Source organism: Strongylocentrotus purpuratus, unplaced genomic scaffold (assembly GCF_000002235.5).
Source record: "Strongylocentrotus purpuratus isolate Spur 01 unplaced genomic scaffold, Spur_5.0 spur5_scaffold_4, whole genome shotgun sequence".
Classification (NCBI taxonomy): domain Eukaryota; kingdom Metazoa; phylum Echinodermata; class Echinoidea; order Camarodonta; family Strongylocentrotidae; genus Strongylocentrotus; species Strongylocentrotus purpuratus.
This window is the reverse complement of record NW_022145610.1, coordinates 22,198,472-22,225,694: the sequence shown is the minus strand read 5'-3', so window position 1 is coordinate 22,225,694 and position 27,223 is coordinate 22,198,472. Positions and strand designations below refer to the sequence as shown.

At 34.9% G+C, this 27,223-nt stretch overlaps 1 protein-coding gene across 5 annotated transcripts in view; it reads right to left on the bottom strand.

The window, feature by feature from the left end:
• LOC586064 (E3 ubiquitin-protein ligase UBR4) overlaps positions 1-27,223 on the bottom strand; it is a 135,390-nt gene that overhangs the window by 8,721 nt on the left and 99,446 nt on the right. For all 5 annotated transcript variants that reach the window (XM_030997412.1, XM_030997414.1, XM_030997415.1 and 2 more), the window contains 14 exons: positions 12,544-12,587; positions 11,695-11,775; positions 11,076-11,163; positions 10,106-10,187; positions 9,638-9,791; positions 8,381-8,503; positions 7,394-7,584; positions 6,509-6,581; positions 5,768-5,868; positions 4,746-4,845; positions 3,988-4,206; positions 2,603-2,725; positions 1,596-1,729; positions 292-417 (listed from right to left, as the gene is read on the bottom strand). In XM_030997412.1, coding sequence (XP_030853272.1) covers positions 292-417; positions 1,596-1,729; positions 2,603-2,725; positions 3,988-4,206; positions 4,746-4,845; positions 5,768-5,868; positions 6,509-6,581; positions 7,394-7,584; positions 8,381-8,503; positions 9,638-9,791; positions 10,106-10,187; positions 11,076-11,163; positions 11,695-11,775; positions 12,544-12,587 — 1,639 coding nt within the window. The remainder of the gene's footprint in view (positions 1-291; positions 418-1,595; positions 1,730-2,602; positions 2,726-3,987; positions 4,207-4,745; positions 4,846-5,767; positions 5,869-6,508; positions 6,582-7,393; positions 7,585-8,380; positions 8,504-9,637; positions 9,792-10,105; positions 10,188-11,075; positions 11,164-11,694; positions 11,776-12,543; positions 12,588-27,223) is intronic.

The window sequence follows — 27,223 nt, the reverse complement described above, 5'->3', positions numbered from 1 at the left end:
CCCTGTGACCTTTGACCTTTGACCTCGTAACCCCAAAATCTAATCAGTTCATCGGCTCTGCAAGATACATACATGACCAAAGTTTGGCAGGAATCCATCAATCGGTTCTTCAGATAACGCGATCACGAGAACGGGACGTACGGACGGATGGACGGACGTACGGTATGGACGGACAGACGGACGGACGGACAACCCGAAAACATAATGCCTCCGGCTACTTCGTAACGGAGGCATAAAAAAGCAGCATGTATTGTATTTTTATATTTTTTGGAGGTAGGTGGTAAAACCTACCTTGCTAAGCAGCTAGCAAAAGCCGATTCTGGTACTGAGGGTCCCCACAGGGGTAGGAGTCCATTGCACTTGGTGTTAGCATTCTGAAGGGCTGCACTCTCCCACTCCTCACGACCACGAGCATGCCTGAATAAAGAGATTCAAATCAAGATAGCTTTACTAACTTCTAACACTTTAATTACCTAACACAAAATGTCCTGTGTACACTTTCTAATGTCATTATTTTCTCAATCGTTTTTAAAGAACTGTTTTAGGTTTTTATTTTAAATGCATTGAAATTCTACACATCATCCTTTTCCTCTTCTGTTCCACTTTTTGTTATTCCTCTATCATCCCTTACCCTTCCAGTCCCCATCTCTTGATGCTATTCACATGATGGTCACACTAAACAAATTTGAAGTGAAACATGGCTGTGTATCCCTCGTTCTGTCAAGTTTCTTCTTACTCTCATCCACACCACTCTCATCCTACTTTCATTCTATTCCGCCAGCCACCCTCTCCATCCATCCCCACTCACTTTACATCAGCTACATGGCATTCATAGTATACAATGTTGAAGTGAGACATAGTGGTGTATCTATCACTTTTAAGAGATGCTCCATCTCACATTCTTCATACTCTTTCCCTCCCTCTTTTCTTTTCTTTTCATTCCCTCTCTCCTTCTTCTCTCTCTATCCATTCCCCCTATCCCTCCATCAATCCCCCAATCACCTTACAGCAGCTACATGGCGATCATAGTGCACAATGTTGAAGTGAGATACAGTCGTGTATCCATCACTATTAAGAGATGCTCATCTCAAATTCTTCATTCTCCTCACTCCCCCTCTTTCTCTCTCTCTTTCTCTCCTTTCATTCTATCCCTCCAGCAACCCTCTCCATCCCTCCCCACTCACTTTACATCAGCTACATGATAGTCATAGTGCAAGGTGTTGAAGTAAGATACAGTGGTGTATCTATCACTTTTAAGAGATGGTCCATCTCACATTCGTCATACGCTTCATCACTCTCTCTATCATTCTCTCACTCTCCTTTCATTCTATCCCTCTAGCTACCCTCCATCCATCCCCACTCACTTTACATCAGCTACATGGCATTCATAGTATACAATGTTGAAGTGAGACATAGTGGTGTATCTATCACTTTTAAGAGATGCTTCGTCTCAAATTCTTAATTCTCTTCATCCCCTCCCATGTCTCTCTTTCCCTCCCTCTCTTCTTTTCTTTCCCTCCCTCTCTTCTTTTCTTCCCCCTCCCCTTCTTTTCTATCCATCCATCCCTCTTATCCTTCCATCACCCCACACTCACCTTACAGCAGCTACATGGCAGTCATAGTGCACGATGTTGAAGTGAGATACAGTCGTGTATCCCTGGGTCTTGCGAGATTTGATCTCAAAGTCTTCTAACGGTGAACACTTGGTGAATGTGTAGATTCCCAATACCTGTCAAGAACAAGGGGAAATCCCTTTGAATACACTTTTTTCTAAATGAGTCGATCATCAATATTACTATCATTGTTTATATTTTTTAACAATGCGTACTGAAAATAAACTTTATAGTGCACATAACAAAGATGTTGCTATGTTCTTCAGGATTGACACATAATTAGTCAAGTCATAATTACAGATGGATGTTGAAATTACTTAGGGAGAAATACTTTCAGTTTCTTCATTGAAATGGACAAGTTAATTTCTAATTAATGTAGCTCGAAAATACCACTTACCGGTACTTTTTAGCCAAGAGAAACACATTGTCACAAAGTCAATAGCTGTTATGTAAAGCAATTCTGATTCAAAAATTAAATTAATGTAGTCTGGAGTAAAACTTAATTTGTCTGCCAGGAGCCTATGGTGTATAATTTTCAAAATATGTCACATATCTTCAGTATGCTACTTACATGTATCAAACTTCTACTTCTACATATTCCTTTTGAATATAGAATTTGCCTTCCCCCTAATACTGTTCATAGGGTTTAGAAATGATCTCCTTGTATTAGTTGATCCAAACTACAAAAACAGCTGGGAAGTGTCAAATACTAAGATTGACTTTAAGTTGGACTTAACTATGACCGGCCTTTCATTTATGCCACTATTTGCTCTCACCATTATAATCTTTAGATAACATTTTTTTCTTCAATAATTAATTATCAAAAAATGTAAAATTCTGTAGATTTGTGACCATGATTTGTACGTCCCTTGAAAGACCAATGCCAGTAAATGGTGAGAGAAAACAGTGGCATGAACGGTCTGCCATAGTTACGTCCGACTTAAAGTCGATCTTAGTCTTTGTGAAACACCCCCCCTGGAATGTCTTACCTTCTCTGGTTGGTATCTGTATCCTTCTCTACATATACAGCATGTCAAACCAGTCTCTTCCATCAATTCCTCCATCTGTTTGAAGACTGTCTTCTTGGCTGTCACTTGGCCCTTCTCGTTGGTCTGAAACGAAAAAGGGAAATTGAAGAATAATGGGATATGAACGTTAATAAATGTGAAGTGCACTACCTTATCCTTTTCTCTCCTTGCTCTTCTACTGTTTAAATGTCAATTTCTTTTCTCACTATCTCTCTCCATCACTATCTCTATCCCCCATCCCCCCCTCTCTCTCTCTCTCTCTCACACAAACTCTCTTTCTTTCTGTCTATCTGTCCATTTTTTCTTTCCATTCTTTCTTTAATTCTTCCTTCCTTCTCTCTCTCTCTTCATATTTCTTAGCTCCTGGCTGTTTCATCCTCATCGCTCTGGTTACAGTTTACCTCTAAACTTCTACCCCCCTAAAAAACTTTTAGTTTATTCTACCCCCTCTCTCAGTATCCTCCAAACTTTTTTAAAAATTTCTCTTTCAGTTTATTATACCCCCCCCCCCCTCTCTCTCTCTCATTCTTTCTATATCTCTCTGCCTTTCTTACCAACATTCCGAAAGCTCCTAGCTGTTTCATCCTCTAGGCTCTGGTAAAAGTTTACCTCTAAACTTCTATTAAAAAAAAAAAAATCAGTTTATTCTACCCCCTCTCTCAGTTTCCTCCAAACTTCTTAAAGAATTGCTCTCTCAGTTTTTAATTCTTCCTTTCTTTCTCTCTCTCTTCTTCATATTTCTTACCAACATTCCGAAAGCTCCTAGCTGTTTCATCCTCTTTGCTCTGGTAAAAGTTTACCTCTAAAATTCTATTAAAAAAAAAAATTCAGTATATTCTACCCCCTCTCTCAGTTTCCTCCAAACTTCTTAAAAAATTGCTCTCTCAGTTTTTAATTCTTCCTTTCTTTCTCTCTCTCTTCTTCATATTTCTTACCAACATTCCGAAAGCTCCTAGCTGGTTCATCCTCTTTGCTCTGGTAAAAGTTTACCTCTAAAATTCTATTAAAAAAAAAAAAATCAGTTTATTCTACCCTCTCTCAGTTTCCTCCAAACTTCTTAAAAAATTTCTGTTTCAGCTTTTTATTATCCCCCAACCCTCTCTCTTGTTCCCTCTATCTCTCTGTCTTTCTTACCGACATGCCCAGAGCACCTAGCTGTTTACATCCTCATCGCCATGGCGAGCCTCTTCTTCTCTGCTTTTGTCTGAGCCCGGACCTCGTCAATCTTCTTGGCGACGGTCAGGTTTGGTTTGAAAGCTTCCACCCCCCCCCCCGCTCTCTCTCTCTCTCTCTCTCTCTCTCTCTCTCTCTCTCTCGTTCTTTCTATATCTCTCAGTCTTTCTTACCGACATGCCCAGAGCACCTAGCTGTTTCATCCTCATCGCCATGGCAAGCCTCTTCTTCTCAGCTTTAGTCTGAGCCCGGACCTCATCAATCTTCTTGGCGACCGTCGGGTTGGACTTGAGCGCTTCCATCAGGTTCTCAGAGAGCGACCCGATGCCTTCTTCAGAAGAGATCTGCTCCATCTTATGAATGGCTGGGATGATCTCATTCCCTGCCAGCAGCTATGGGGCAAAAAGAATGGGAAATAGTTTGTTACAGATATCCTCACCATTATGATCGTATACTTCATCTTTAAAATCACCTTACCACCATCATCATAATTGCATCTTCTTTTTCATGATTATTTAAGCCCCTTCATGATCATCACCAAATATCATCACCTTTATTAACATAAAAATTACTCCTCTCCCTCTTCTTCTCCTTCTCATCCCCCTCCTTAGCCTAATCATGGTCAACCTCCCCTTCCTCATAATCATTATCAACATCATCATCAACAATGCTATCATTTTTTCCTAATTTCTAACCATTATCATCTAATCTCCTCATCATCAACATAATACATATAATCATTATCACTAACATAACTCCTATGCATCCACATTTTATCACTTCAATACCTGTACATATAATAACAGAAAGAAACATCAAACTCAAACACCTTCATCATCTTTATTATCATAGTCATCATCATAATTAGACCACTGTAACCATGACTACCACCACCACAATGACAGACATGAATGCATCTCACTCCACTTACCTGTGATTTTGGATGCCCGGTACACAATCCCGTCAGTATACGTAGAACGTAGGGCAGGGCAGGCTTGGACAAGAATTCTTTCCAAGGCAGGGAGTCGAGGCTGAAATAAAGTAAGATGTCGGCAGTACAGAGGTTTAGAATGAAGTATGTAGTGATTTATGCCTCAGTCACACCAACAAGACTGATACAAGAATGACAGCTGGGGAGTTTTTCACAAAGACTAAGATCGACTTTAAGTCGGACCTAACTATGGCAGGCTGTTCATGCCACTGTTTGCTCTCACTATTTACTGTCATTGGTCTCTCAAGGGACGTACAAAGCATGGTCACAAATCTACAGAATTTACATTTTTCGAAAAAATATTATCTAAAGATCATAATGGTAAGAGCAAACAGTGGCATGAATGAGCTGTCATAGTTATTCCAACTTAAAGTCTATCTTGGTCTTTGTGAAACACTCCCCAGACCTAACAAAATATGACATTACCCCGCATGCCAAGAGTCTGTCTGTTTGGAGTCGGCGTGGTGTTGGTTTGGTTGTGTAACTGAGGTATTAACTATTATATGTACATGAGATACAATGAAATTACAATGTATGAACTTGTAAAATTATTTATCTTGTGTCAACATATTAAAGACAATTTCTACATACCGATACATGTTATCAAATTAAATAGAAAAATAAAGTCTTTTTCACTCCAAAATATTAAATTATTCAGACAATAAGTTAAATAGTGATAAAACTAAATTAGATATGGGTTTTTTAAAGTCTTTTCATTGGACATGAACCCATTTAATCATGTGTCTGAGATACATCAGGCTAGGATCTACAGAGAATGCATATTATAACCCCCCCCCAAAAAAAAAAAAATTGCATTCAACTGGTTACAACAAAATAAACCTTCACAGTGTTACCAAGTGTTTATCAACCATGCTTCTTACAACCTTATTTGTATCAAAACAAAATAAAAACATATGGTCAACCAGAGACCACTTTACACATAAATCTAGATCGAATCTTACTTGCTAGCAAGAGGAATCTTGCGGCTGACATATTTGATGGCATCCTTGACTATCTCTTCCTCTATCATCATATCCTTCAGCTGAACACCATTCACATTGTTCTAAAGATAAAAAAATAAGAAAATACAATGATTATTAAATCAATCTATTTAGATTTTTGATTTAAAAATCATAGTTTTACATCTATATCACTTTGCTTTTGATGATACAATCATCTGTAGATCTTACAATCCATAGCAAATTAATATAGAGTATATAATACAAATAAAGCACTTTTCGGAATTACACACAGCACTTTTGCAAATACACTGTTAAAAAGTTACAAATGGAATATGGCAATGATTTGCAAAATTAATGTCTCTTTATCTTCCATATGCATTAAAACTTATTAGCCATATACTCACAATTCAAGTATATGAAGGAGATGAAAATATCAAAAGCATGCAGCAATAATTTCAGTGAACTAAATACACAGAAAGACTGTCCTGCACAAAATTTCGGATTTTAATATGTTCTTCATAAAGATGCATACGATCAAATAAGTCACACCAATCATGTCTGACATGTATCAATTTCTTGAAGAAAAAAAAAGACCAAACAAAACAAATAAGCTAACAAAGGCAACATGAGGTATTTGACTTTATGATTATGTTATTTCACCAGTATTTTGCACAAAACAAGCATTTTCAAAGCACAAAAAAAAAGAGTCTGTGGTAGTGACGTTGATCTCTCCATGCTTACCTCTATGCCGGCTGTAATGACACAGAAGCTTTCTACATGAATCTCATCATCTTGAGAGTGGTCCACATCAAATCTAGTAAGGAATGAAACAAAGTTAGCATGAGATTAGATAATCATCATACTGAGACACACAAAACAGTTCATTATCAGTTACTGCTAGGTGCAACTGAGTCATCCCCAACTCCTGGACTAATTTTCTCCAAGTTATTTTTTCGTGTGTCAGTTTGCACATCTCTGTTAGAAATTATCAGTACAAAACAGCTTATTATCAGTTTAATACTGTTAGGTGAAACCAAATCATCCCCAACACAACACCTGGTGATCACATGGACAAACTGTCTCCAAGATATTTTGTCTTGTGTCATCAAATTGCACTACTCTGTTAAGGACTTGTCTTTGAATCCTTTTAAAATGGCCCGATAAAACTTTCCAAAGTATGTTTTCCAGAGGGATAACATGATTGAAAACCATGAATCACAATATCTGTTATGAATATTGTCAAAACATGAAAACCCGTCAAAGTCATGAAAACCCGTCAAAGAAATGTAATAATTTTATTATGTGCAAAGTTTATTTGTATAGTTTCTTGAAAAAATGAATTGTGTATGAAATCAAATGTAATATCTTTGTTTACCTTTCTGTTGGAAACAAAATAAATATGAATATGAATATGAATATGAATGAACACTGTATCTCTACTGAAACTGCATTGTATTAAATTAGATGGGTTGAGATTTCTAGATACCATTGTAATAGGATTATATTAGCTCACCTATGTCTAGAGTGGGCATATAATTAGAGTTAACATGCCTTGTCTAGACACCGAGCTGTGATTTAGAGCCATAAGATTTATTTTTAATGACTAAAAGGAGATGCAAGACTTACTTGTCCAAGTCTAGGTAGGGTTTGAAGTGATGGATGAGGGTGCGCATCTTGTCCCCCTCACCAAACGAGAGAAACGGGATGATCCGCATCAAGCCCTGCAGAACACTGGCATGGCTACGGACAAACGGGCTATTGATGCGATCCAGTAGAGCTACCAGCTGAGCTTTATCACATGAGAGGATCACAGACGGCTGCAAGAAAATTATGAAAATAATTAATCATCATTAGGCTAAAGAAACAGCATATTCATAATATTCTGTACTATCAAGTGTCAAATTATGTGTTTCAGTTCTTTGCTTCATTGTCAAATCAAACATTGTTCCATTTTCAGTGCAGGTAAATTTCTCATGCTTTTAGCTCTATGTATTACAGAAAGAAAGACATCATTGTTTCAAATGGATACGTCACCAGACTGTGAATCACATGGTTAAAGGTTTGAGTCCCCCCGCAGCACTAATGTCCTTGGGAATAACATTAATCCACATCTTCCACTCTTCAGCCAGGTATAGTGAATGGGTACCTGGTAGGAATTTATTCCTCAGATGATTATTGTGTCTTAGGGCAGACTGGCTTAAAGCCAGGGTAATAATACTACTTTTTAGGCACCTTGAGCATCCCCTGGGATGGATATGTGCATAATATAAATGTAGCTATTATTATCATTAATATTTTTTCATATTTTTTAGCCCAATAACATAGCACAAACTTATACACGTACCTTTATTCTAACGCAGCATGTGCCAAAAGAGGTACGAAAAGTGTTACATAGTCAATATGTGATCACTTCATTTGCTTTGGGTCTTTGGAACAGAAATTAGGAATGGATCACTGCCATAGAAAGAACGATTTGGAGGACAAGATTCAGGCTATTTACAATGTAAGCTCGGCTTTGAGCCTGGACATTCATTCAATTACAAAGTTTCAGTAAGCTAATTAAACAGCAGCACATAGAGATGATAGCCTGAAGTGTTAGTACTACTGACTCACCTTTCCACCCTCTAGAGGCTCATTGTTTGCCTCCATCAATATCACCTCCATGATGGAGAGCAGTTGCTCGGCAACCATGGCTCCGCCTCCAGATCCAGGTTCCTCGTGTTCAGCCAGGAGCACCTTTAGACAATAAAATGAATTAAATGAATCAAAATGAAGCAAATTTACAGAATGACAGTAACAAAAACTGAAAGTAAAAACTCATATTTTTTATGGAGGGCTTCGAATCCTCTGGAGAAAGTGCTTTATAAATTCCTCAGATTATAATACAAGGGGTTTCCAGGTAATGAACACATATATTTTTGTTTTTGATAGAAAAACAGGACAAGTAATAAAAGTTTAGATTATGATAGGGTAGTATTACTGGGTGTAATAAAAGAATATACCATTATGTTACCTACTCTGATGGGAGGCTGGATATTACAGATTTAGCCATTTCAAGAACTCAATGTTAATTTTATTTTTTTCTCACAAGCCTCATTAAGTGGCAACTGTTTGTCTTCTTATCAGATGATATGAACTTTGTTTTCATATCGGTACGTGTACATGTATATGACCCGGGCATGAATTCGTACATCTGGATTTTTCAATTAATGATTAGCCATTGAGAACAGCAAGAATACTGTTTAGGGGCAGCATTCTTATTTCAGTGTAACACTGGGGGTAATTTTTCTATCTACATGAGCATTAACAAGGAGTAAATCTTTGCATAATAGTTCATTGTTATATCATACACGTAACTTAAAAATTAAAAGGGAAGTCCACTCTGAAATTAAGTTGGTTTCTGGATTCAATAGAAGCAGAAAAATGAGAGGAACAGGTCAGTGAAAGTTTGAGCAAAACCCCATTAAAATAAGAAAGTTATGAATTTTTTAATTTGTGATCAATCAAACACAAATTGGCAACACTGTGACGTATCATGCAATCTCCTCTCAAATTTATGTTTGATTGATCGCGACTTTAAAAATTCAAAACTTTATGATTTTTAATCAGAATTAATTTAATTGTTAAGATATTCATGATTGGAAATCAATTTTTTTTTCTTTTCTTATAACGCTACAATCTATTGGGGTAAAACCGGTCACTCAAAGAATTTTTACTTTTTTGAGGCACTTCTTGATCATTTTGAAGAACAATTTTTTGTAGGGCTTCAATATTACACAATATCACAGACACTGATAACACATAGGGCCATGCATCTCAGATTAAACATTGTTAAACGATGCCTTTAAGAGAATATGAGAGAATGTTTACCCTATTGAGAACAGCGAGCATGATGTTCAGGGTCTGCATTCCAGGTTCGATGAGTCGCTGACGATTAGCCTTGACCTTTGAACTGTAGTTGAAGAGCTTGAGAAGGACGATCAAAAGCTGCTGACCTCTGACCAGGTCATTCAAGTACGCCAACCTGGTGAGAAAAGGAGAAAAGCATGTCTGTACTAGTTTGGCCAGAAGGGATTAGACCACCCAGCATGGTCACTGACAGGTGGTTATCTCATCAAATCAGCTCTCAGTTAAAATAAGAAAAAGAGGATCATGGGGGACCAACAGGCACCGCTTAGGCATTGTTTTCTACATAGAGGGAGCAAGTAGTGCAGTGGGGCTTTAAGATATATTTTCTTTCACTCAGAGTGTACTTATAAAACATGGGATGTAAATGTTGATATACAGGTTGTTGTTGCTGAATCAGACTTAACTGTGTAAAGTGTATATCTAACTTACCTGTGTAGCATGACTGCCAGTCCATCACATTCACTCATCACAGAAGCAAGCTTGTATACATCCTCATCATTGGTGTCCTCATCTATATAAACACAAATTTGAATGAACATAAGAGTAAAATGAAGTTTAGTGTCCATGAAAAATAGGATGAAAATCTTGCAAGAAGCAAACATAACCTATGTAGTATCATGGATATCTTCTACATGTAATTGTTCTTCAAAACACTTTATCACAATTCCTTCAAAATGTGAAGTTTCTTTTTAGAAAATAGTAACTGACTTCAAGACAATACAAGCATGATGAAGATGCTCATAATCCTATAGGAATGCAATAAAAAGGTTTAAAGCCTCAGAATGGCATAAATCATCTCTTATGAAGTATTGCTTTACTTAACCTGTCAAAAAGACACTTGTGGATGAAAACACATCAAAACTCTACACTAGATCATCATTAACACGGATGGATTTATAGGTCTAATAGATGCACCTTGAAAGGTAAAATAGATTGATTGCATCTTACACCAAGCACAATATGTTAACATCAAACTATTGATGTTAAGCTAAATTATCCACTGACTCAATCTGTTTATTACCTTATATGGAGGTGTTACAGATGTATTAATTTGAAGCTTACACTGCATGTCTTTTTATCTTTTTTAGTTTGACACTTTACGAAAACACTCAATAATCTTACCATTGGTGTTATCCACAGATACAATAAACTCTTTAGTAACCTTATATGAAGGTTATACAGATGTATTGATTTGAAGCTTACACTGTGTGTCTTCTTTTTTATATAAAGTGGAACACTTAACACCCTCATGCAAACACATAATAATCTTACCATTGGTGTTATCCACAGATTCAATAAACTTCAGTAAACTTATGTGTATATGAAGGTTATACAGATGTATTGATTCGAAGCTTACACTGTATATCTTTTTTTTTAGTGGAACACTAAACACCCTTACCATTGGTGTTATCCACAGATTCAATGAACTCTTCAGTGGCATCCCCTAGGAGACCTCTCATCCTGTATGTGATACGCATCGGTTCTCCCTATCAAAGACAAACAAAATGCACAATGCTTTCAATAATAGTTTTAAGACACCTTGGACTAACTGAGAAAAAGAGGGATATACAGTTTACAGGCATGTTGGGGAAAAGGAGAGAGATAGATGGAAGACGAAAAAGAGCAATGTAAAAAAAAAAAAAAATCATATATCAAATACTTTTTAGAAATAATATTAGAGACAGGGTGGGGGGAGGGGGGGGGGGTGGGAGTGAGCAACAACTGATAAGATAAATATCTTTAAGCTAGGTGAGGCGAAAAAGAAAGCATAAAAGTACACAGGGAGTATATAAGAGAGATAGTGATACAAAATGAGAACAAACAATGAATCAGAAATAAATAAAAGGGAAGATATTGAGAGAAAGAGTCAGAGAGAATTCGGAAGATGAGAGAGAAAAGAAAGATGAAGTTTTGCATTGAACTCGATGCAAATTTTGTTGGGTCCTTTTATGACTTTCGGTGGCTCTTTTTGGCATTTTGGGGGCAAATTTGCCATGTAATTTTCCCCCTGATCCTACCTCGTTATCAGGGCACCAGATCTTCTTGTAAACATCCTTTACAGGCAAGTCCAGACTCATGATCTTGTTGTTCACTAGCAGCTACAACAACAAAATTAACAAAACAATTATCAATACAAGTTGTCTTCAGGATACGTTCCAAACCTACAGCATCATATTTTACATGAACTACAGTAACAATATCAACATCAAAAGTCTTAATTACATTAAGTTTTCATTTCTAGTTGAATTGTTCTTATATATCTTTGTATTTTATGTTCAGATTCAATGTATGTTAATGCATTATTGCTTTTAAATAGAAATGTAAAGCGCATAGAGAATTCTACAAATTTGTATGCCTTATTTAAGCACTTTTAATTATTATTATTATTCAGGTGGGACTTTTAATGTGCTCTTTCCTAACGATACAAAGTACTGAATACAAACTGGGTACTAATTTCCAAAGCTCTTTGGAAGCGCATACTGACGTTATACTCTAATGTGATACCTGTAGCTCTTTGGAAGCGCATAGGGATGTTATATTATAATGTGATATGCGCTATACAAGAACAAAAATGATATTATTATTATTATTATTATTATTATTATCATTACTGCTACTGGCTAGCTTTAACTGAGCTTACATTCTACAGTGATCATGCATTAATGGAATTTCTTCCTACCACTCTTTACCTGGGTAAATTGAGGAACATACACATGTATGATAGTAATATGGGGTTGCATACATTGTTGTTGTTGTTATCAGAGTCTTTATCTTATTGTTTAAATTTTTTAAACCAAAAGCAGAAAATACTTACACCATTAAAAGATACAAGAATTGAGATGAAATTAAAACCCTAATTTATTTACCTCCATTCCTGTGTCATCTTCCAGAAGAGCAATCAGCTCACAATCTGTTGAAAAGAGCAACACACAAAATGAAAGTGAATTTAAAAGTACTATATTACATATTCATGAAAGTACTTAACCAGTAGCATTTTGGAAATAGACTTTCCGTCAAGAGTCTCAAAATTTGTTTAATATTCCATTGATTTTGTAGTCCCAATTTTGCTATCATATGGAGGGCAATGAACAGGATCCCACCTAGGAAACAGAAAAACAGTAATTAGGTTTGATGAATTTCAAGCTTATTTTCTAAAAAACATAGCACCTCTGTGGTTCGCTTTTTAGCAAACCTGCTTCCAAGGTTCACAATTTATTTACACAAATTTCATCATAATGCTGGTAACTGCAGAGGAATTCAATAGCACTTAACCAATATCATGACATGCATGTATAATAATTTCCAAACAAGAGAGCAAAGTTCAGATAAATGTCTCAACAGATGTTTAATTTCACACAATTTATCCCATGAAGCTACTTGAACTAAAAAGTAGACTTTGTATTAACATCATGGCACTTTTCTTCTAGCTACTTGAATGGACTGAAACAAGTTAATATCATCACAGCTGAAACTACCACTGTTATGCCAATGTCGTTCCAGCTGATTTACAGCGTTATTTCTTCTGAAGTATGACAAGTCTGTATAAAAAACTTGAAAGATTTGTAAGTAACTATTTCATTGTTTATGCCCTCATTTCATCTCATATAGACTTTTATAATTCTCTTATGTATCACTTGCCTCAAACATAACTTTCTCATTTGCAGAGATTACAGAATACTGCTGCCTGTATTGTTATTTTATCAAAATACTCAAAATATGAGTACTGTACAGAGAGATGTTATCAGTCCTTGAAAAGTGGTATCATATTTTTAAATTTATTATTTCAGGGCAAAGGAATTTGGTCATAACATTGTGTCACGCATGTTTTCTTTATGTGAAATCAAAATTATTAACAAAATAAGATTTTTCTTTTCTTCCAGACTGCTCATACCATGATACTGACCATAAACTGAATACGACTGCAGCTAGACACACTACTTTGGAAACAGAATTATTTTTACCAATGGAAACTTATCAGACACATCATATACCAATTGCAGTATATTGCAGCTAGAGCATCAAACCACTTCCAAAGATTTCTGTAAACCAGGATTGGATCATTCCTACTTTTTCGGTTGTCAGGAGATTTCACCCAGAAGCAGATCTTCAGATCAGAATTCACTTTCTATGTCAATTGGATAAAGTTGCTGATATTGTACAACATACACGCCGTTGTCACTAAGGACCTTGCAGATGTTCATTGAAAGTTCATTGAAATGAGCAAAACTGAGCCGTGGAAACTGTGTAACATATTGATCAAAACAGAAACTGTTTACCTATAATAGTATTTTTATGCACATATTAGGTCATTTATATTTGTTAGCTCACAAATTTAAATAGATATTAAAAAAAAAATCTTTTCAGTGTTTCTCATCTATTTAGTCTAAAGTTTTAGAGGAAAATGGAAAAGAGCCTTCTCCTTATTTTTACTATGTTGATGATATTCAGCAAATACATGGGATGTAATTCTACAGTTATATATGTTCTTGAAGGTACAGAGGCAAAGCTAATTTTCAACTATCCATGTGACAGTACGGAAGTTACATTAAGGCATGGATACCAATCACCATTTTACAATTCTGCAAATCCTGGTTCTAGCTCAATGCCTCCCAATAAACATGTATTGCAAGTAAATCAGAATAGAAGTGAAAGTGAAATGTGTTCAATCCATCTAACTATTGACCCTGCTTCAAGAGATGACGTAGGTACATATATTCTCACTGTTTATAAGAATGGGGTCATGCTACCCGACTATCCGAGAATTGGGTTACGTGTTAACTATCCTCCCGGCAAGGCTTCGTGTGAATCAAGTAATGATTATAATGATGGTGAGTGGGTTTCGTTACACTGCACAGCTCCACTCGGAACTATAGCAGGTCACATCATTTGCTATCAAAATGGTAAGAGGGTTCCTTCATTAACTCAACCCGTAGAAAACAGAGACAAATTCAGCCAGATCAAATTGGTTTCATCAGCATACCCTGTATATTGCTGTTCAAATATCTCAGAACATTATACTGACATATGTGATTGTACCGACTGCTGCTGGGAGCCCATTCATAATATCCAATGCACTGACATACAGGTACATGTACCTTGTCCTGTTACCTTCTCTACACAAGAGCCCACATTATTCAATGACCACATAAATACAGACCCTACTCTTCCTTCCACTCCCGAAACTGCAACAGAAAAGTCTATAATCCAAGAGAAATGTTTATTTCCCAATAACATGCTGAACATATTAATTGGTATTTTTAGTGCTGTGATCATGATCTTAGCACTATTAGCAGTGATGTACCGTCGCAAGATTAAGGAAAACCGGAAACTTACCGCACAACTGCATGACAGGAATAATAAAAATAAACAATGTATCATGTTATAATTAAGTACCATGTTCATCAGGCAAGATGCTTAAGGCAATACAAAGTACACATTATGATAACAAAAATAAAACAGAGTATACAAAAATACATCATAGCACATTTGGTATCCAAATATTGATAATGATTATGATAATAGTGATGTACCAACTGTTAAAATGGAGTTGTTTGCTTCAACCTTTTCAAATGTATGTATATACACTGTGCAGCAGAAGACAATAATAGTAATATTAAATTTGTTTGTTTAATATTCTATTTTTGAGCAACATTTTCAATTTTGGTTTAATTAATATTTCAATTCGTTTATTTTTACATTATTTTATCTATAATCTCTTATTTTAATTTCATAACATTTCTAGGTTCCTCACATGTTTGCTTGCACTTGGCAGGTAATTCGTAGAATTGGGAGATGTCTATTTCAACCTATTCAGATATATACACTGTATTTACAAGTAAAGCAATATTATATGAAATACCGGTACAAAGGAAGACAAATATGTATATACGATGTGAAGCAGAATGAGTATTCTATTTTCTAAGCAAAATTCCATTTATTGTTCAATAGTTTACTTTTCTGCAATTTTCAATTTTAGTCTAATATTAACAAAAAACTGTGCAGTATTTAGTTTCTGGTTACATCATTTTATCTACAATCTCTTAATTTTGGTTTGAAAACATTTCTCGGTTTCTCACATATTTGTGTTCATGTTTATACTGCTTGCAGTTAGTTTGTAGTATATTGGGAGATGTCTGTTTCAACCTTTTCAGATATAAACACTGTATTACAAATATAGCAATAATTCTATTTTTCTGCAATAGAATATTTTCGTAAATTTTTCTATTTCTCTGCAGTATTTTCAATTTTAGTGTAATATTCAATTTTTTTGTGCAATATTCAGTTACTGGTTACATCATTTTATCTAAAATCTCTTATTTTGGTTTATACAATGCTTACTAAGATTCTTGCAATCTCATTGGTCAATTCTTGATCACATGACATGCGCTAAAAGTACTGTTGAACGGCATCATTCTCCAGCCGTGCAATTCCGTTTGATCTTTTCGCACCATTGCACGCTGACGTCACTAACGATGTACAAAGTATATTGTGAGGTAAGTGAAGTCACTGTGCAATGGTGGAATTGATCAAACGAAATTGCACTCTGCGTAAAAATAAACATAAAGCATGGTACGTGCATGGTATGCTGCCTGCTTAATAATAGTGCGCGCTCACTATCGGCAATTTCATCAATAAAAAAACAAACAAAGTCGCTGAGATATAGGCCTAGGAAAACTGTTCTTTAAAAAATATTGTTTTAATCTTGTTAACGTATTTTGCATTCGGCGAAACATGAGACGCTCCATTCAACTCGGCTGCAGTTGAAGAGAGCATCTCTTATATTGCATCTCGTGCAAAATCTTGTACCATTGCACTCATGGCCATTCACTATTTGTATATTAACAGCATTTCTTGGTTTCTTACATGTTTGTGTGTACATGTATATGTTTATACCTCTTGCAGGTAATTTGTAGTATTCAGAGATTTCTGTTTCAAATTGTTCAGATATATATACACTGTATTGAAAGCATAACAATATTCCACTTTGTGCAATACTCTACTTTTGTGCAATAAATCCAATTTTCTAGAATTTTGTGTGACATCATCTCTTACTTTGTATTTGACAAATATTTCTTGATTTCTCGCATGTTATAGTGCTTGCATGCAATGCACAGTATTGCTAAATTTCAAAGGGGTCAATATTTGTTGCATTATTTTAAATAATTTACCTTCATGTATGGGGTAGAACAAATAGCCTGTTCTTAATGCATGTATATTTGAAATAATAGTGATGAGCTTCTTCTTCTTCAAAAAAAATTCTAAATAGTTTTTTCTTTACAAAAAAACAAAACGATTTAAAGGCCAACAATCTAGCACTACGGCCGAGTCAAATCCTGTAGATTCAATATTGTATTAAACTGGAACAGATTGTAGATTTTTTGGAAATTTTTTCTCATTAAAGTATACTTTGTTGTACTTTATTGGTTAAGTGATTTTGATATCGCTTTATTTTTAAAAGCATTGTGACGTCAGGAGCAATTAAGAGCATGTATAATGTTTCTCAGTCAAGCTGTTGAGGGTGAAAATGTATTTTGTTCTCCTTTCTTGTTTAAAGCTATTGTATATGACAGTGAAAAAATATGAGAGAGCTAAATTTGAGTTGGCAAAATTGTGAGTCTGCATTGTGATAATGAACTCTGTGTAGTGCATAAATTACACTTCACTATATGCACATGTAAGGGTCTGGTTTGGTAAAAGATGTTGCAAATCAAAGAAATGTTTCTACCTGGTTTATAAAAGGTTGAGAAGGAGTAAAGAAAGAAACTCTGAATGATAAATTTAATTGTGTTAATATTTAAATGGCAATTAGGTAGGCAATACAGTATAGAAGATGTATGATGGACAGTAGGTCATTCAGAGGGGTCGAGCTTATCATCTAGGTATGTTGTGGCCTTTGAACATTGAACTTTTTATCCAAAATCTGATCAGATCATCTTCCTATGGCGATACATACTATTACCAAGTTTTGCCCACGCTGCCGGACGAGATTCAGGTTTTCTTTTGTACCCAATGTTTATTATACACCTATTCAACAGTAAGGCAATAGTGTTTGTGTTTTTTTTTTTGTGTGTTTTTGCGTTTGTTTGTTGTTGTTGTTGTTTTTTTTTTTTTTGGGGGGGGGGGGGGCGCGAGAGGCTGTGATCTCAATTGAACATAGTTTCTCTTTAGTCGCACATTGTAGGAGGGCCTTAATATGAGTTTTAAGGAGATGAATTTCCTTTTCTTGTATTATTTTTCTGCCACACAATGGTTTTGTAACATCCTTAAAACCTCTTTCATTTCTTCTGTTTTGTGATCACATTTATATTTGTCATTGTATACCTCTTTGTTATCATTAGTTCTTCTTTGACATGATCTTTGTTTTGTCCATCCTATGTAAAAAGAATTTCTGTTATATGATAGATGTATCTATCAATTCAATTCAATTCAATACTGAGTTTACATATTGTGTATTGTACGCAGCTGTGCATTCTCACAAAAAATATGGGTTGATTACAGATTAATTATTAAACCGCGGCCCTGCCCCGTCTTATAAAGAGTCGCGATAGACTCAAATCAATCGCAAGTCCTCCAATCAATCGCATGTTTGCAGTCTCTTATCTCTTATACAGTTGCAATTGGTATAAGGTAAATGTCCCGGATGGTTGATGTATTAATATCATTCTTTCATTCTCACACTTGTGTTTACCAGTGTAGGTCATGTACTGTATGAATCAGTAAGAAACCTAAGCAAAGAATGTGCTACAAACATTGGTAAGCATACACCAATTTTTTATATGGTTATCTACTTCTCCTTTATATTAAACATCATTGAACTTTATTATGTAGATATATTTATACTCCTATCATATCAAAAATATTGGACATAAATGTTATGTATTCATGTCCATAGAATATTGCATTTTTAACATCACAGACTGTTTATGATATTATCTCCAATTTTTGTTCTCCTTCCAGACTGCTCATACCATGCTACTGACCAAAGCTACATTTGAAACTACTTAGTATCTTTGGAAAATTTGGTGAGAAATACCTGGATAAAACTGCAGCTAAATACTCTACTTTGGAGAAAGAATTTTCTGTATGAACAGAAACTGATCAACAAATGACAGCAACAATATTTTAATAAAAGCAATGTAGTACATCCTCTGAACATATACTGCTGGACATTCTACATTTTCAAGGATCGATTTGAAATAACATTTAGATTATATCTTCTAGAGAAAGTGAAGAGCAACATTGTATGACGATTGGAGTGCATTGTACCTACATGTAGAACATCATGAAAAACCTGCTGTATGAGGTAACACTGGATTGGATCATTCCTACATTTTAATTGTGAAGGCATATATTTAAATTACAAAGCATAACATCCTACCCAGGAGCAGATCTTCGCACCAGAAGCAACTCTTTACTTTTTATGTTGAATGGAACAGGTTTTGTTGTTGTACTACATACACACCATCGTCACTAAGGACCTTGCAGACGTTCAATGAAAGTTGCATGCATGCCTATTGTACAGGTAATGAGCAAAACCGAGCCGTGGAAACTGTGTAACATATAGATCAAAACAGAAATATTATTTGCATGCATATGTGACATGCTTCCGAGTAATAGCAATTTCAATTGCTTTTGTCACCCCTGACCAGCAGATTGTATCCTTCTCTATCTCCCCTCTCCACTTTCCCAAAGCTGTTTGCATGTATTATGAAATTCCTATGTATTATCTGATTGTTATACTCATTGTACGTTTTCTGATTGGTCAAATAAATAATAATAATTATATGTCAGTTAAATTTCTTAGCTCAAAACTTTAAATAAATATTGTTTACAATAATTTTCAGTGTTTCTCCTCTATTAAGTCTGAGTTTTCTGAGGAAAATGGAAAAGAGGACTTTCTTAATCTTAATGTTGATCATATTCAGCAAATACACTGGATGTAATTCAACAGTGATATACATCCAAGAAGGTAAAGTGGCAAAGCTAATTTTCAAATATCCATGTGACGATACGGAAGTTACATTGAGGCATGGATATAAGTTACCATTTTACAATTCGGCCAATCCTGAATCTAGCTCATTGCCTCCCAATAAATTTGTACTGCCCGTCAATCAGAACAGAAGTGGAATAGAAAAGTGCTCAATCCATTTAACTATTGACCCTGTTTCGAGAGACGATGAAGGTACATATATTCTGGGGAATGGGGTCATGCTACCTGAGTATCCGAGAATCGGGTTACGGGTTAACTATCCTCCCGGCAAGGCTTCGTGTGAATCAAGTAATGATTATAATGATGGAGAGTGGGTTTCTTTACACTGCACAGCTCCACTCGGAACTATAGCAGGTCACATTATTTGCTATCAGAATGGTATGAGACTTCCTAAATTGACTCAACCAGTAGAAAACAGAGGAACATTAAGTCAGGGAATATTGGTTAGATTAGCAGATCCTGTATTCTGTTGTTCTTCCACATCAGACATATATACAAAGAGCAGTGATTGTAAGGACTTTGCATGGGATCCTATTCTAAATATTGCATTAACAGACTTCTCAGATGCTGGTCCTGTTCCCTTGTCTTCACAAGATGATTTTTTAGATCCCACATTATTCAATGACCATACATATACAGACCCTACTCTTCCTTCTACTTCAGAAATTGCAACAGAAAAGTCTATAATTCAAGAGAAAAAAGAAAATTCCAATTACGCACTGTATATATCAATTGGTACAGTGTGTATATCAATTGTTATTTTGAGTACGGTGATCATGATCTCAGCACTTTTAGCAGTGATGTATTGTCGCAAGATTAAGGAAATCCAGAATCTTACCAAACAACTGCATGGCAGGAATAATAACAACATTGAACATGTATAATTTTATAAGAACCATGTTCACCAGGAAAGATGCTTAAAGGTATAGACCAGTTTAGGAAAACGCCCCCCCCCCCTCTCAAAAATTGAAATGGAAGCTCTTATTACCAATCATGTGAAAGAATATGGTTTGACTAATATGTAGTGATACAAATTTTGCCCGGGAAACCGCCTACTAATTGATATAGTTGGTAAATTATCATATCTATCCGGCCTGGATAGATATCGTGTAGTCTCATATACATCTTTCAGTGTACAGTGCTTGTAACTGTACCAAAGCTGGGCCAAATTCCAGAACCTTGTAGTACACATCAATACTTATAATGTATGCTAGATGATCAACCATTTCTAATCGATTCCACAACTTTTCTTTCACAATGCAATCACATGACCAGAACTGGTCTATACCTTTAACCCTTACTGTACTGGGCTATTTTGAGCACCTCACTGACTGGGGGGGGGGGGGGGCTGGGAGCCCCCCCCCCCCCCCATGATCTCGGCCATCGAATGTCTGATGTACATGAACATTTGTATTTTAGTAGATATTTGCGTAAGTGTGTGTGTGTATTGGGTTTTTACAGACGTGTATCAATCAGATATGATTATTTACGTCTGGAACCGACCTTTAAATGTCACCATCTGAAAGACGTGACTCAGTTTCGAACCTGCGTCCTCGGCTGAATCAGTTTGTAACTTCCACTTTTTAGCTGGATTACAGGCGCACGCCACAACGCCTAGTGGTTAAGGAACAAGATGGTATAATTATATTTCTCCTAATATGCAAACTTTTGTAGTTACAGCCTAATTAATTATGCAAAATGCTAATTTTATGCATTTTAGATTCCAATTTTTGAATATTGAAACTCATTATTCATATGAAACTTCTTTTCTAACAAAAAAAAAACTATTTTGATGTAATTAATTAATGATAATTTATGCAAATTTGATGCAATTTTCAAATATTTATTTTCTTACGTATTTTATTATTTTTTATTTCTTATTATATCTATTGTTTTATTTCTAATCTATTCTTTTGTTCTGGAAGACATCAAGTTACTTTTAGAAACATATATAAGCAATTTGATATCAATTCATATCTCCCACTTAGGAAGAAATACATCTAAACCTTTATTCATGTTTCTGCTTGACATGAATATATGCAATTATAGCACTTTTCAATGACATGCGCATACTAATTGTTATGTAACACCTTACAGGTATATCCGATTTTGACGAAAATGGTATCAAAATGTGCGTAAGACTTGAGGGAAAAAAAGTCATGAAACGACAATTCAAAATTCCAAGCGGTTGCGGCGCAATCTCTGAAATGTGTGGGGGGGGGGGGGGCCTCCCAGGCCTCCCCCAGTACAGTAAGGGTTAAGGCAATACAAACTACAAAATATGATAAAAACAGAGTACAAAAAACTACATCATAGAACATGTGGTATTTGAATTTTTATAATGATTATGATTTTAGTGATTTTTACTTGTGCAGTGACAGCAACATGTACTGACTGTAAAGGAGTTGTTTGCTTCAACCTGTTCAGATATCTGCATATATACACTGGGAGCCGGAAGACAAGTATGGCATATTTTCTATATTGTGTAATATTCTATTTTTATGTAATTTTGTGTTACAGCATTTTATGAAATACAAATGAATACAAAACATGATATAAAACAGAACATGTTAACTGTATCATAGAACATATGGTATTCTAGTTTTGGAAATGATTATATCAGTTCAGTCATATTTATTTACACTGTAATATAATAATTATGATATCATTGTTCATGTGATGTATTATACTCAATTATCTTTGCCGATGGCACAAGTCTCTTTATTTCAGGTAATGATGTAGCGGAAGTTAATAATGTATTGAACGTAGAAATGAAAAATGTTACTAAGTGGTTCTCTGCTAATCGATTGGCTGTAAATATTGATAAAACTTGTTACATGATATTCAAACCTAAGAATAAGTTCATTAATGAAGACTTAATACAAATATTTATTGGAGATTGCTTAATACATCATGTTAAACAAACAAAATTTTTAGGAGTTACAATTGATGATAAAATAACATGGAAATTACATATTGATGACATTTGTTCAAAAATTTCTCAAGCCGTAGGGGTAATGAATAGATTAAGAACTGTTGTTCCAATGAGGATTCTTTTAACCCTGTATTACACAATGATTTTACCTTATTTATCATATTGCAATATTGTATGGGGTAACAGTGCACTGTATCTTAGAAATAGAATTGGAGTACTCCAGAAGCGTGCAATACGTGTTATTTGCAATTCACAACCTCTTGCCCACACAACCCCTTTATTTCAGCAGTTGGGTATTTTAAAAGTGGATCAAATGTGTAGTTTGCAAATTGCAATTTTTATGTACTCCTATTTTAAGAACATTTTACCAGATAGTTTTAATAATTATGTCACTTCAAATTGTACAATTCATAGCCATAGTACCAGAAATTCAAATCACTTAAGATTACCGTTATATAAATATAGTTTCTCTCAAACAACAATTTCTTACACTGGTGTAAAATCCTGGAATTCAATACCAGTAGAGATTAAGAACAGTCCGACACTTTCTAATTTTAAACGTAAATTTAAACTGTATATTTTACATAAAAACAACTCACAAACTTATAGTGGTACAATATAATTTTTTTGTTTGCCTGTTTAATTTGCCAACTTAATTTTGTTTTATCATGTACTTTACGTCGCTATTGTTTGTGGGTTTTTGGTTTGTTTTTGTTTTTTATTTGTTTTTATATATAAAATATCCAAAATATTTAATATTGTTCTGGGGATTAGCCTCGACAGGCCCCTGGCCTTTGTTGGTCCCCCCACATGTTTTTTTATATCTACATGTATTTAGTTGTTCTTAGATTTTGTTCGCTATTTGTTACTCTTAATATTATTGTTTGTTAATTGTGTATTTTTTATACGTCTGAACATGTATGTATACTTGTTGTTTTTTATGAACCACATGTGGAAATAAAACTTGAACTTGAACTTGAACTTGAGATGTTTACCCCTCCCAGTTCAGATATACTGTATGTACTGGTACTGCGCCGTGAAGCAGAAGACAAGTATAGCAATATTCTATTTTTGTTCAATATATTATTTATTGTGAATCATTTGATATATGTGCAAGATTCTATTTTTTCCCAATAGTGTATTCTTGAGCACTATTTACAAGTTTAGTGTAATATTCAATTTTTTAGCGATATTTCATTTTGTGTCACTTCAAATTATCTACAATCGCTTTAATACTTTGGTTTAATAACATTTCCTGGTTTCTCACAGATCTATTTGCATATTTAGACTGCTTGCAGCAGGTACTTTGTAGTATTGGGAGATGTCTGTTTCAACCTATTTAGATATATTGGTATACACTGTGTTACAAGTAAAGCAATGTTATGTTTTTCTGCAATATTTTTTATCCTTCAATATTCTATTCTACTGCAATATTATCTTTCCCTGCAAAATAACCTTTTTCTGCAATATCCTACTTTTCTATAAAATTATATTTTTGAAGCGATATATTATACCTTTCTCTATTTTTGTGCAATACCTCTATTTTTTGTGTAATTTTGTCTCACCACATTTTATCTATAATCTCTTACTTTCTTTTGATAATACATGTATATCTTGTTTGTTCACATTTTGCATGATTTTAATGTACCTACATGTATAGGATAGAACAAAACTCTCCAATTGCTTGTTCTGAAATGGATGTGTATATAAAATAATTAAATACTTAGTGATGAGCTTCTTTCCATTATTATCAATATCATTTTTATTATTATTTTTTAAAATACAATTTATAGGCCAACAACCTGGTACTACGGCTAAGAAAAAGCATGCAGATTCAATTTTGTATTACCGGTACACTGGAAGAGATAGTAGATTTCTTTGAAAGTTCTTCTCTTTATTAAAAGATTAATTCACTGTTTGATGTTACTTATCAAATATTCATTTGAATTTTGCCTTTTAAGAATGTTCATATAAACATTGAATGTTGAATTTTAAGTTCAAGTACATTTTTTATTCCTGGTCTGGAAGTTTTTAACAAAAATTTGCGGCACACTATTCTAATGATGTTGAATAGGTTTCATTACACTGCACAGGTCTAGTCAGGACTATAGCAGGTCACATCATTTGCTATCAAAGCAGTTTGAGACTTCCTTAATTTACTCAAGCAGTAGAAAACAGAGAAACATTACATCGGGTATTGTTACATCAGCATACCCCCCCCCCCTGTGTAATCCTTTTTAAATATGTCAAAACATTATATTGACATAATGTGAATACCGGTATACAGAATGTTGCTGAGATCCCATTCAGAATTATCAGAGGTACATGATTGAGTGTAAAACCTGCTTTCTATTGCAGCTTTCTTGAGGTGATACTGTTCAAATTATCTCTACAATGTTAAAGAAATGCTTTGTATGTTAATGATGAAATATCTTGTTTCTTTGTTTTTTTGTTTTTGTTTGTTTGTTTGCTTTAAACTTCTATTAATATGTATGTGTTGGTTGTTTCATCAAACATACTCAGCCTGCAATTACCACACTGTCTTTTATGTACTTTGATCCCGAGTCTAATTACCATACTATATGAACCATTCAATAAGCAATGTGCAATTATCATAGCAAGCCAGCATTAAGTTGTCACTCATTACATTTGCTTAAGCAACATTAATGGCTTTGGGCTTTCTTTCAGCTATGAAACATGTCTAGGGTAAGAGTTAGGTTAGGGGTTGCACTTGAGTTTCATGTTAAGTTTTGAGTGTTAGGTACAATGCTGGGTACGAGAGAGAAGTTGGGGATTCAATTATCTTAGGAAGTTGAAAGCAGAGAAACAGGAGCATATATTCATCACTCATTCTCTCTCTCTCTCTCTCTCTCTCTCCATCTCTCTCCCTCTCTCTCTCTCTCCCTCCCCGTCTGTCTCTCTCCCCCTCCCCTCTCTCTTTTTCACCTATTAAGTCTGAAGTTTTAAAGGAAAATGGAAAAGAGCCTTTTCCTAATTTGTACTATGTTGATGATATTCAGCAGATACACAGCCTGTGTATCTGCTGAATATCATCAGGTTCTAATTCAACAGTGATGCAAGAAGGTAAAGTTGCAGAGCTAATCTTTAACTATCCATGTGACAGTACAGAAGTTACATTGAGGCATGGATATCAAATACCATTTTACAATTCGGCCAATCTTGATTCTAGCTCATTGCCTCCCAATAAACATGTACTGTCTGTAAATCAGAATAGAAGTGGGATTGAAAAGTGCTCAATCCATCTAACTATTGACCCTGTTTCAAGAGATGATGAAGGTACATATATTCTCACTGTTTATAAGAATGGCGTCAGGCTACCCAAGTATCCGAGAATTGGGTTACGTGTTTACTATCCTCCCGGCAAGGCTTCATGTGAATCAAGTAATGATTATAATGATGGAGAGTGACTTTCATTACACTGCACAGCTCCACTCGGAACTATAGCAGGTCACATCATTTGTTATCAAAATGGTACAAGACTTTCTCCCTTGACTCCACCAGTAGAAAACAGAAGAACATTAAGTCAGACCATAATGGTTGGGTCAGCATACCCTGTATATTGCTGTTCAAATATCTCAAAACTTTATACTGAGATATGTGACTGTACTGACAGCTGCTGGGATCCCATTAAAAATATCCAATGCACTGACATATCATACCCTTGTCCTGTTACCTCATCTACACAAGAGCTTACATTATCCAATAACCATATATATACAGACCCTACTCTTATTTCCACTTCGGAAACTGCAACAGACAAGTCTATAATCCAAGAGAAATGTGTGTGTCCAGATTACGCTCTGTATATATCAATTGGTATTTTGATTCCAGTGATCATGGTCTTAGCAGTGATGTACCATCAACAGATTAAGAAAATCAAGAAACTTACCACACAACTGCATGACAGGAATATAGGAATTACAATATCTAATGTATGATTTTATAAGAACCATGTTCAATAGGAAGATGCTCGGCAGTACAAAATACAAAATATGTTAACAAAACAATGTACACAAAATTACATCATAGAACATATGGTCTTTGAATTTTGATAATGGTTATGATTAGGAGTGATTTTTACTTGTGCAGTGATAGCAAGATGTACCGACTATAAAAAGTAAATTGTTTTCTTCAACCTGTTCAGATATATGCATGTACACTGAGGAAGAAGACAATTTTCTATTTGTGTGTGCGTGTGATTTTCTATTTTTGTTTAATTTTGTATTATTTTCTTTTATAAAAACAAATGATTATGAAACATGATCTACTATGTTTAGACAAAACAATGCTATTACAACTATCCTACAAGCCAAGCAAATAATATACACCTAGTCAACCCCTGCATGATTTTGGCACATAAGTCTGTAAGACATATGGTAATGTAGTAGTCCAGATGTTTGGAATTCTTTACTACTACTACTAATAATAACATTCTGTGTTTAAGTGCATACTTACCTCAAATTTGTAATACACAATCATCTTGTTTTGTAATAACCATCATAATATTCCTCTTATTTTAACTGTAATAATTTCCATTTTACACATTCACTAGGGAAAATGAGGGTACCGGTACATGTATGAATATAGCATTGCATGCTAT